Here is a 13,146-nt window from a genome sequence, read left to right on the forward strand (position 1 = left end):
AATTTTTGCTCGGAAGTTAAGAGTGCCCATAGACCCATGCACCTTATGCTTGGAAGTCTTGGCATCACTTGGCTACCCAGGTCCTGATATTGATAATTTCTTCTGGTTCCATTTTCTGTGAAAGACCAAAGCTTCCCAATATAGTGTTTTACCCTCCAAGCCAATTTTATGTTTCCTATTCAGAATAACAATGCCAGATTTCTGAGGCTCTGTGTCTTCTAGAACTGGGAAAAACCCAAAGGAAACTTGTCATCACAAAAGACCATCCCCATCCTCCAAAAGGAAGATACTGCCAACACAAAATGGGATGGTACTGTTACTGAATATGTTGAGGAGTCCAATGGTATCTTCACTACCTTAGAGGAGGCCAGGGCTCACTTGAAAGGTAGGGCCAAAAGGGTCATCATTTTTGCCCCTTCTGCTGATGCCCTATATTTCTAATGGGCTTGAATCATGAGAAGTACAACTCTCTTAAGATGTCAGAAATGCCTCCTATATGACCAATAGGTTCACCTGCCACACCCCACCAGCCAAGATTATCCATGATTACTTTGCCATCATGGAAGGACTCATGACCATGCTCCAAGCCATCGCTGCCACCCATAAGACTATGAATAGCCCCTCTATGTGGCATAATGGCTGAGGATCTTCCCAGAACATTAGCCCCATTTTTCATAGCCAAGGTTGTGGGCAAGGTCATCCCTAAACTGAATGGGTAATGACTAGCATCATTACCTGTGTCTCTATTTTAATATATGGTTTGTGGATCTGACTTGGTGCTTGAATAAGGTTGCCAAATACGATGACATCAAGAAGGTGGTGAAGCAGATATCACAGAGACCCTCAAGAGCATCCTGGGGCACACTGAAAACCAGACTGTCTAATGCAATGTTAACAGTGACACCATTCTTCTACCTTCAATGCTAGGACTGGCACTGCCTCAATGAATACTTTGTCAAACTCATTTCTAGGATGACAATGAAACTGGCTACAGCAACAAGATGATGGCCACGTGGTCAACATGGCCTCCAAGGAGTAAGAACACACTCTATCACCACCCCAGTAAAAGCTTACAGGAAGAGAGGGACTTCTTTTCCCAACCTGTGTTTGTGCAAGAAGCTCTTTCTTAAATCTACCCCTTTCAAAATTGCAGCTCTCCTGCCCACCTGTGACTATGCAGGCAATTCTCTTCCTGAGCCTTTTCCTTTTGCAAGGCAGCAGCAACAACTCTCCTGTCTGCCTGTGATTATGTAGGCTGTTCTTTCCCAAAGCATCTCTACCTATTGTTGTGGTGTAAGCATCCTCTACTTTCCATTCCTCTTTTATATAATAAACTTTCCCTTTTGTATATGTATATATTAAAAAAGGGGGGGGAGAGGTACCCTCAGTTGCCAGAGTCCTTCCCCAACTCATCCAAAGTCTAAGCACTCTGAGGATCTCCACAACTCAACCCAGACACCCTTGAGAAGGTGAGGGGCAGGAGGCCTGTTCTGTCATGTACCATCTCACTGTATTTTCAAGGGCTTTGGGGTGAGAGAGTGAAAGAGGGAGTAAGGGACTGAGAGGAGAAAACCTACTGTAAAATGAGGAAACTACAGGAATCTATATTTTATAGAAAATCTCAGGAGATCAGGGAAATTTCTAAAGCTGATCCAATCTAAAGTAGTCATTAGGATTTTAGTGTAAAACACTGAAGTATTTTGGCTGTCTGATCCTTATAATTCTGTGATATCTCAACAGAGACAGGAAGATGTTTGTAATTGTCATTGTCAGTGTTGGTACAGAATTGCTTTTAACACCTAAAGCTTATGACCATAAAATGAAGCTCCCTGTGGCATTTCAAAGATCTTTTTATGCTCTGCATCTGTTTTTAGAACCAGTATTGCCAAGAAATGGTTCAGTAATTCTGAGAGGAATGAGCTTTTTTAAGTCTCTGAGTGTGGAAACAGCTACATTCACAACCTGCTTGATAATTAAATAGGACTGGTCCATTGTGATTAAAAAAAAAGAAAGAAAGAAAGAAAGAGAGAGAGAGAGAGACGCCATTTTGCGGAATGAAAAGTTTAAATCAAAATGTTTCAGCAACATTTTTTTAAAATATTTTCCTGAAAAGATGTCCATGAGGAAAGATGTCCAACGTTCATCACAACACTTTCCAGACATGGGAAAACTTATTTATGAGTGCGAATTTATGGAACACTGAGCATAACATCAGAAAGTAATGCTGCAAGTACTGTCACACATAAAAGACCTTATGGTATGAAGCTGTCATTTTTACTCATATTCCTGCACCTGTCCTTTTTAGGTCTGCTCACTCTATGCTACAAGACTAGCATATTAATATACTAGAAACACTTTGGGTAAAATGTTTCCATAATTTCATCATCTATTTGTTAGTTTGGCTTGCACAGGGGCTTGTATACTTGGCAATTCATGCTGGTGGAATTGAAAACTTGCTGGGTTAAAGCTAGGCTAAAAAACTTGGCTGATCTGGCACCAGTTCTTTCCTTCCCGGCCTCTCTAAATGAGGTCTGGGCTTACTTGTAACACAGAGCTGGTTTCCAAGAAAGATTAATAAAAGAAGTAAAGAATGAAGATACAGATCTTAAAAGGTAGAATGCTGTTTCATCTGCATTCAATGTCAAAACACAGAACAATCTGACCTAATAAGAGTTGAGAATATTAACTGTACCCTGATATGGAAGTGGCAAGGTCTTTTATAAGCTAACTTGTGGAATAGGTGTCTGAAGACAATTCTCCCTATGTACTAGGTAAATTTTGCTATGTAAAACTCAGATACTTCCTCATTCATTATATTTCATCTCCCCTCTCTTTTTTCTCTCTCCCCCCCCCTTTCTTTTCCTGTCTCTCTCTGTCTCCCTTTCTCCTTCAGTCCCTTGCTCCCTCTTTCATGCTCTCACCCCAAAGCCCTTGAAAAGGGGAAGCCCTATATACATAAAATTGATGTTTCTGATTTGTATATGTCCCTCCTTTAATTCACCCAAATGCCTATGCAGGTTTTCACCTCATGATACTGGGATGAGTGAGGCTTGGGGAGCTGACCTAAGATGTGGTTCTGGCTGCTGCATTTGCCTATAGAGAAAAAAAGGTCTTAGTCTTTGACTCAGTGATCTTATGTTTTCTACAAGAAGGGAAACACAGATTCTTTGCAGTTTTTGATTTAACAACAGGAGATATTTTTATGACCACATTTGGAGATACAATCTATTATATTCAATAAGGCAAGTGAGCATGAATATTGGCAACACAGACCCCAAAGAATAGGATATGATGGGCCATTGTAAAAATGATCTAAATAAGTAAGTGATCCCAGGTGGGAACTAACAGGTAAAGAAAGTACCTAAGGAACAAATTAATCCTGATGAAAAGCTACTGTGAAATATTCCTAGACACCCACATGTTTTCAGAAGAGAAAATTGAATTATTACCTTGGATCTCTAATATGAAGTGAAGTTTACATTCTGAAGAATTGCTATTGGTAAGTTAGTATCTCTAGCACATCTTTACAGCTATTTAAAAAGCACTCTTTTTTTAAATTACATTAACATGCAACAGGGAGAATTTTGTTTGAATAATAAAAAAGTCTATTTCATGAAAAAAGGAGGTTTGGGTTATAATCAAAGAGCTACCATTATAGTTTACTTCTTCATTAATTCTTATGATCATGATTTTGTGATATCAAATCTAGTTTTTCTTTGTCTAGTTTTTCTTTTGTACTTTTACAATAATATTAGCTATAAAAACAAACTATTATTAGAACACTTATAAATATTAGTCTACTTCATTACATTATGAGTCTCTGGAACTCAGGATAATGTCTTAACTATTTTGCACTCCTCAAATCATTTAACAGCATTTTGAACAGAATAGACACTTGATATTTAGTAGAATGAATAATTCCTTAAATGGTAATTCAAGAGCTAAAACTACTGCTTTTTATAAACAGTTAATGTTAACTGCCTACATTTTATTCTTTAAATAAGGAACACCAAATAAGTTTTCCATGGTGTATTATTCTGCATAGTGGTATTATCTGACCAGGTTTGAAGCCTAATAATCAAATGGCCTAATAAAGATATAAAGTCATTTGAAAAAGGAAGCTTGTCTGTGAATTAAACTGGGCCTAGAAGTCAGCTTCTTCCAATTCCCAAACCTGCCAGAATACCACATGCCTTCTCCCATGATCTTACCATATTTATCTGTCTTCTCTCCAACTGCATCAACTGAACCATCTGGATGCAAACGGACAAACCCTCCAGTAAGCTTGTTGTAGAATTGAAGAGTATTTCCTTTCCTAAACTTCCAGCTTTCTGCAGCCCACTATAAAGAAAAACAAATTTAAAAAGTACCAATATGAAAAGATAAAGAGGAGAACCACTAAGAAATACCCCTTATTTATATACTATTTGGTTTTAACACATCACAAAGCTATTTGGACATTGTTTGTATGAAATAATTTGAAGCCAAAAATAAAATCTTACTGTTTCTTTTCTTTTAAGTTCCAGCTTTTCCCCTGAGAATATAGAGAATCATTAATTTTATCACTTTCAAATTTTTCTCAATTATCATGAAAGATAATTTCCAAAGAAATGTGAATCACATCACTCACTTGCAGAGATGATGCTGTTATTACTAGCATACAGTTTTCTGACAATTTTACCATCATCTTCCCCTTGATCCAGCCATCTGTGAAAAAGAAAGTGCATTGAGTATATTCTGACCTAATATCTACACTGAGCATTGTCAATATTCTAGCAGTTATCAGTTAGAAATACTAGGTAACAGCTTCTAGAAAAAGTCATAGATATTTAGTTGTTAAAAGCAGAATAGAAAAATGGAAAAGAGAATTATAAAATTATGATACTAGAAGGGAGGTAGGAAAAGTTGCTTTCAGGTAAGGATGAAATATGTTGTCCCATAAGCCACAGGCTCCTTAATAAGCAAATCTTCCAACATCACAGAATTTATATCCATTGCTCCAGTTACTTTACAGTTCTAGCTAGTGTCAGTGATTTCATAAGTGGCTACTATTGGTTCCATGGGATAAAAAGGCAAGAAAATTGAAAAAAAAATTAACCTATCAACATTATTGGGCAAATAACCTACAAATCAAGGCCTAACAATGACATCACGGTAGGAAAAAAAAAAAAAAAACACATACACCATTTTTTATTTCTGAACATTTTTCAGGCAGTGAAAATAAAATTTTTACCATACACTTTTATTTATCCTTACTAGTATATAAATATAAAAATTTTTTAAATCTCAATTTACAAAAACATTTAAATTTGTATCATCAGCAACAATGATAAACATGTTATCTCTAAATAAAAAACAGCTGTTACAATTACTGCTTACAAAAATTTAATCATTGTGAAAAACTGAATAAGTTATCAAGTTTTCCAAAATGCATGGATTTAGAACTTATATTTATTTGTTCAATGTAAAAGCAAACAAACCTGTGGCATAAGAAGGTATATTCATGGTTTGTTGTAGGATCCTTAACTACAACATCATCAAGAAACCAGCCATTTCCTAAACACAAAGGAGAAAAATTTACTATGAATATGTATGATCCAACTATTATTTCATGTTTTTGAAAAGGAGGTTTTAACTTATAAATACACGACATATCTTATACTCATTTATAAAGCAAGATATGAGAGAAGTTGTAAGAAGCATTTAAAAACAAAATCACAGCATATTCAAAGTTTCATGTTTGAGAGTCAATATGATTTTCCAAATAGTTGAAATGAGAATAATTCTGATGAGCTAGTGATACTTTCTTTTTTAAGACTTATTTATTCATACAAAACTGGGGTACAAGCCAGAGGTGCAGGGTAAAAGGTTTCACCAGAGACAGAGTGGGGAGCAGAACAGGAAGATCGACGAAGTACACTGCTAAGGGGCTCAGCGGGCAGGTCAGGCTAGGTATGCTGTGTCATGTGGGTCACCTCCGGGTCTGGGGGTTGAGTTTGTATTGAAGCTGCTGTAGCTAGCTTTCAGTGTTGCATCCTAACTCATTGTACCACCAGGGAGGACCCCTAGGGATACTTTTTATTTGTAAAATATGCACATAGAAAAATAGTAAAGTTCAAATTTGGATTAAGTCTATACAAATTATATATGCTGATTAAGTTGGAAAATAGTCATTCTGAACTCTGTACAATGTATACAGCCTGAGCTAGTAGAAAATGAAAACAGTAACTTTTTAAATTTCTTTTATTTTTTTTTTAAGATTTATTTATTTATTCATACGGAACTGGGGTACAAGCCAGAGATGCAGAGGGTGAGAGGATTCACCAGAGACAGAGCAGGGAGCAGAACAGACAGATCAACGAAAATACACTGCTGAGGGGAGCAGCTGGCGGGTCAGGAGATGTCTGCCACACCATGTGGATCTCCTCCAGGGCAGGCAGGAATCGAACTCATGCGGAAGTGGCTTAAGCTCCTTAGTGCTGTGCTTTAACCCGCTGCGCCACCAGGGTGGGCCCTTTAAATTTCTTTATTTTATAGTAATTTGTAAACCAGAGTTTCTTAAAATACAATTTAGTTTCATGTAGACATAAAATAGAATATTTTAACTAGTGGTAGTGTTTTTAATAGGTAAGAAAAAAATGAGCTCAAAATATATCCTCCCCTAATTAAAAATAATTGTGTCAGTGACTCAATGTTTATTAATTATAGAATAAAACTCTTTAAGAAAGCAAACAAGGGTCTGGTTGCTGCTTGTTCTTTAACATAGCCCTTCACCACATATTCCCATCATTAAGCAATGCCAAATCTTTTATAGTTCTCTAAATCCATGGCTCAAAATTGATCATTCATCAGAATCACCAAAAGGGATTATAACAACACATTATAACAATACCACACTAATTTAATGCCTCAGTAATCCTGAATAGAGAACCTGAGGTGGCTGTTCCAGTTTGCCTTAATGGAGGTGCTTCCAAGATGCAGGACTTTCACTGCGAAAAACAGTACAGTGCCAGGCAAATTAGAATGAATGACTGACCTAAAAAAAGACTCCAAGAACTGAAATTTTAACAAGATCCCATGCAAAGCTAATGATCCAGGAACCACACTTTGAAAACCACTGCCATAAGTGATTCTAATACCTTTATATATGCTGTTCCTTCTGCCTGGAATGTTATCCCTGAAAATGCTTTTCTTTTGTTTTATTTTTAACAGCTATAAAAATAAAGTATTCATCTTCTTTTCTCCTTTGAGGAAAAATGAATTGTTACCAGAATTCTGAAATTAGTTTTCAGAGCTATAGAAGAGTCTATAAAGAATACACTTGAAGGTGACAGAATATTAATTTTAAAAACACTGTATATTGGCAGAATTAATTAGCAATAAATTTTAAAATATTTACATAAAAAATAATTTAAATTGTTACACGTTTTCATGTAAGCAGAAAGACTCAGAACTGGATTTAGAACTAGAATATATGAGATTCTGAAAACAGGCTGACCCTGGAGGGATTAAGCAGAAAAAAAAAATGGAGCTTAAAAGCTTGTAAGTTTCTACTTAAGCATGCTACTTTCTTATATAATACATGTAATAAATAGTTTATATTATTAAAAACATTATTCATCACTTAATATTTATCTTGTATTAGAGTGGATTTAAGAAAATGTACAAAAATGATATTGAAACCATGTATTATTCTAGCACCTTTGCCAAAAAATCATTTAGCTTGTTCTATATAGTTTAAATATTTTTCTACACCTTTATAGAGTATTCACATATGTAATCAAATTTGGGCCCTGTGGAATAAAAGGTTGGTGTCCTGTTGTGTATGGAAAGACTACGTGCCTATTACATCATTTCCTCTTTTTCCTCACACAATCATATTTACATTTCTCAGCCTCCCCTGTGAAATTAAACAGAAGACCACATGACTCATTTCTTGCCAATGGTTTGTGAATAATTGTAACAGAAGCCACTTGCAGGCCTAGTCCTTCAGCACATCCCCCTACAATCATCCTGTCAACTTTACTTTCTGCAGCAGTCTCTGAAAGCCAGAGTCTGACTCTGAATATTGAATCACAGTATTGCACACAAAACGGTAAAACACAAAAACTTTCAGAAAAAATATCCATTATGATCTAGGGCTACACAAATAGGTCTTAGACTCAACCCCCAAACTGCAATCCATACAAGGAAAATTTATTAAACTGGACACCATCAAAACGCAAAAATCTGCAAATGCCCCATTAAGAAGATAACAAGCTAGACACTGAGAGAAAATATTGCAAGCCATATATCAAAAAATATCAAAAAACACAATATACAAAGAAATTATTTTAACATAGCAAAGTCCATTACAAAATAAGCAAAGAACATTTCACTAAAGAGGATAAAAAATGGCAAATAAGCACATGGCAATATGGCCAACATTACCTTTATGGAAATGTAAATCAAAATCATAATCAAAAATCATTGCATATCCTTCAGAATGACCTTTAAAAATGGATTATGCATCCATTGTTGGTGTGACTATAAAATGATATTGTCACTTTGGAAAAGCATAGCAATTTCTTATAAAAACTATGTTTAAATACTGTATGACCACAACAATTGCATTCCTGGATACTGACCTGAGAAACTATATTCTGTTCAGAGCCCTCCCAGATGGCCCAACATGTTAAAGCACAACACTATGAAGCTGTCTGCAGCCAATGCAGCAGGAGTTTGAACCTCAGCCAAGGAAGTGACTCACATGGCATGGCAGACCTCTCCCGTTTCACCTATTGCTTCCCTCAGCAGTGTACTTCATCAATCTGCCTATTCTGCTTCCCACTTTACCTCTGGTGAATCCTCTCACAACCCCTGTACCTCTGGCCTGTACCCAGGCTCTGTATGCATAAATAAGTAAATCTTAAAAAAAAAAAAGTATAAACTTTCATCTTTCTCACCAAAGAAAGTAACAAACTAAACAAACAAAAATTGTCACTGAAGAACCAGCAGCAAGATCTGGGTTACACAGCCAGTTGAGGTTATTCACAAATAAATCTTTAAATAACAAAATAGATTGGGGGTTAGGGGGGGAAATAAAAATAGATTCACTTAAATCTAAAAAAGAAACAGTCTAAAGTCAAACTTTCTTAGCTAGAATCTTCAATTACTTGTCAGTATGACTTGCAGGCAAGGTCAGTAAATGATAGGAGCACATACATTTTACTGTTGATACTATTACATACAGGTATATATGTACAATTGCATTATATATATAATTATACATATATAATCTATACATTATAACATATATAATGTGTATATATATATATATATTTCTATCACTCTGGAAAATATATTTTACATCTCATATTTTCCAGATATTGAATATTGACTTGATTTCTCATCAGTTTTGAAATTCTCTTATTACCACTACACTTACTATGTCCACACACATAGAATATTATTTTCATGTAACAAATATATTTATATATACACTTTTAAAAACATTCAAAAATTCAGGGCAGTATTAGTAATTATAGTCACCAGATATAAATTATATCACAATTTATTTATTTTATAACTGAAAGTTTGTAGTTTTTGACCTCCTTAACCTAATTTGTCCATAGCAAACCTCATCTCTGGCAACTATCCCTGTTTTCCATATTGCTGTAATTTTGTTCTTTTACTTTTGGATTCCTTTCTTAAGTGAGATCATACAGTATTTATTAGTCTCTGACTTATTTCACTTAGCATACCCATAATGCCCCCAAGTTCTGTCTATGTTGTTCCAAACAAGATTTCATTGTTTCAGCACTGATATAAGCATTAATGTTAGAGAATTATAGACGAGTTGTATACAATCTTCTAATAATGGTATACAATCTATATAGTAAAGTGTTCACAAAAAGTAATATTATGAGGTGTCCTATACATAAATTGATTTTAATTGACACTATTGTGGAACTTAGCTTTACTTAAAAAAAACTAGACTATTTTATTAAAGTATATGTAATCTATGACCTCTTTTTCCTTATACTCAAACATTACACTTAAATAAAAGTGAATTCAGCATAAATTACTAAAGCATAACCATTATAAGAAATTTTCTATATCTTCTTCATTAGCTAAAATGAAGTCTACAAGAAATAGAATATGGGATTTCTAATGGATTTGAAAAATGAAAATGTCTAGCACTGGGATAAGAAAGACAAAGATACAGATTCGAGTGGATATAGGGATCAAAGTGATTATGATGTTTTAGTACATTATTTCACATCTTTCATGTTCGAGTAAGACAGACCCCTTTTCTGTTACATTTAATACAGAAGGCAGTAATATTTATATTTCACTTGATACCATTTTCAACTGACAAAAGTTAAAATATATTTTCCTTATCATCCTTTAAAAGGTCAACAAAAGGCCTTCCTGGTAGGGCAGTGGGTTAGCTTGCAGCACTATAAGCTAGCACAGCTGCTTCAGTGACAGGTCGATCCCCTGTCCTGGAGCTGACCCACATGGTGTGCCAGAGATGAAGGAGCGGGGAGTAGGGGAGGAGATCTACTGAAATACACTGCTGAGAGGAGCAACAGGCAAGACAGGAGAGATCTGCTGAGCCATGTGTGTCAGATCCCTGGCCAGCCTAGAGCTTCATAATGCTGAGACATTAGCCCCTTGAGCCCCCAGGGAGTCCAGTTTTCTTGCATTACTTTCACTAATGTTTGATAGTTTTCAGTGTACAGAGCTCTCATCTTTATTTCTAGATATCTCATTCTCTTTGGTGCAGCTGTAAATGACATCATGTTCTCATTTCCTCTTTCTGGTAGTTCTTCCTTTACATTTTGGATTTTTTTTTTCTTTTTATTGTCTAAGTTTCCACGGCTAGATTTTTTTTTAATATAATCTGTGAGACTGAGCATCCTCTGATATTTTCTAAAAATTTAAGGCCTGTCCATATTGGTGCAAGGGCTTAAAGCGCAGCTCTGTAAAGCTATCCACAGACACTGCAGCAGGAGTGTCATGCCTGCCTTGGCATGAGGTGACCCACATGGCACTACAGACCTCTCCTGTCTCACCCACTTCTCCCCTCAACAGTGTATGTCAGTCATTCTGCTGTTCTATTCCCCACTCTATCTCTGGTGAATCCTTTCAACCCCTGGACCTCTACCCTGTACCCATTCTTATATGCATAAATAATTTTTTAATTAAATGGATGTCTCCACACTTACTGAAAATTTTTATAATAAGTATTAATTTGTCCAAATAATTCTCAGACACATTTTTTCTTTTTTAAATATTTATTTATCTGTACATACAGAATTGGGGCACAGGCCAGAGGCTCAGGGGTGGCGAGCGGCTTCACCAGAGACAAAGTGGGGAGCAGAACAGGCAGATCGACAAAATACACTGCTGAGGGGAGCAGCGGACAGGTCAGGAGAGGTCTGCCACACACCATGTGGGTCACCTCCGGGGCAGGTGGGAATCGAACTCATGCAGAAGTGGCTTTAGCTTCTTAGTGCTGTGCTTTAATCTACTGCGCCACCAGGGAGGGCCCAATTCTCAGACACATTTAAATCACTTATTCAACAACCTCTCAAAAAATATTACATTACTTAAACTGAACGTGATCATTAAGTTAAAAGCAAAAAACTATCATCATATATATGCAAAAAATATAAAACATGATTTCAGATATTATGTATTAATTCTCACATAAAGAAAAAGAATTTGGTAAACATGCAGTACATATACATTGTAGTTTACATTTTTTAATATGAGGGAATTATAATCATATATTGTAGTCAATGTCCTCAGTTATACCTTAGTTTTTGTGCATTACCACTTCAATATATTTTCCTGCCTTCATTTTCCTCTGCGGCAAAAGCCTCATATTTCAAAATCTGTATCAATTTTAATCAAATAGTGGTGTCCTTTTTATCTGAAGAAGTCTCCCTCCGACGTTATGAAAGAATTGTAATTTAAGGGAAATTATAAGACCACTTGATTATTAATAAAGTTAACCACAGAGATTCTCATCACTACTTTTTAAAAGAAACAATAACTTAACCAGTTTTCAACCTATTGCCAAACTTCTCTGTAACATAGGTTTACTACAGTTTTTCAGTAACTTTCCATGTTCTTCCATTAAAACCAAATAACTATTTAAGAAGACTCTAAGATTTTGTGAGAGAAAATATAGTAGCAAGAGTGAAGTTTCTGAGAATACTTCAGGAACTATCCTCTCAATTGTTTTATGTCTTGAATTATAAAATGGACATAAATAATAGTATTTGCTTACAAACACCAGCAACTAGAGATTAAATACCTATGATCAAGGATGTGAGAGATACTGAAGTCCAGTTATATTTTTAACAGAACTGACACTACATATCCAGTTATAAACAGTGATAAAAGAGAGGTGTGCATTGGGAGGAGCAACTTTTCAATTTAAAGCAAAGTATGTAATAGAAATTCAATAAATGTTTGCTAAATAAATTCAACTGTTGTATCAGAGTAAGGCAAAAGAGTAAATTCTGGTTACCTCCACAATCCTCTGTTTTAATAAGTGGCAAGCACAAGCTGTAATATAATCCTAACCCTAGCCATTTCCATCACTACTGACTCCCAAATGTGTTCTTGAAATAATATCTGTTAACTGAAAAAATAAAGAGTAAAAAAGAAAGAATATTAAAAAAAAACAATTTTAGTTTCACTCTTAAAATATATGTAGAGACAAGTGTAGAGATAAAAATACCCATATGAATATTATAAATCAACATATTCAACTGATACAGAAAAAGGTAAATTTCAAACGGAACATTAAATTTTAAAGTTTCTGCACAATATGAGAAACTAACATTAAAATGAAAAGATATTCTACTTAGAAAAAACATTTGCACATTATATGGCTAACAAGGGGTTATAATATTACCTATACAGAGAATTCATAAAACTCGACAATAATAACAAAACAATTTAAAAAATGGGCAGAGATCTGAACAAACAAGGATTCTTCAAGCACATGAAATACATCCATCAGCTCTTCTTATTATGGAAATGAAAATAAAAAAGAGATGTGGAATAAATACGAAATGGAATACTACTCTGCTATAACAAAAAAAAAAAAAAAAGATGAAATCCTATCTAGGTTCTAGACTGAAC

At 35.1% G+C, this 13,146-nt stretch overlaps 1 protein-coding gene across 1 annotated transcript in view; it reads right to left on the bottom strand.

Moving 5' to 3' along the window:
* RP1 (retinitis pigmentosa 1 (autosomal dominant)) overlaps window positions 1-13,146 on the bottom strand; it is a 147,677-nt gene that overhangs the window by 83,671 nt on the left and 50,860 nt on the right. Inside the window, exons 8-11 of the mRNA XM_004680039.1 lie at window positions 5,481-5,556; window positions 4,631-4,707; window positions 4,503-4,534; window positions 4,212-4,341 (exon numbers count right to left, since the gene is read on the bottom strand). Coding sequence (XP_004680096.1) covers window positions 4,212-4,341; window positions 4,503-4,534; window positions 4,631-4,707; window positions 5,481-5,556 — 315 coding nt within the window. The remainder of the gene's footprint in view (window positions 1-4,211; window positions 4,342-4,502; window positions 4,535-4,630; window positions 4,708-5,480; window positions 5,557-13,146) is intronic.

The sequence above is a fragment of the Condylura cristata genome, unplaced genomic scaffold (genome assembly GCF_000260355.1).
Source record: "Condylura cristata isolate star-nosed mole 26May11 unplaced genomic scaffold, ConCri1.0 scaffold00009, whole genome shotgun sequence".
Taxonomy (NCBI): domain Eukaryota; kingdom Metazoa; phylum Chordata; class Mammalia; order Eulipotyphla; family Talpidae; genus Condylura; species Condylura cristata.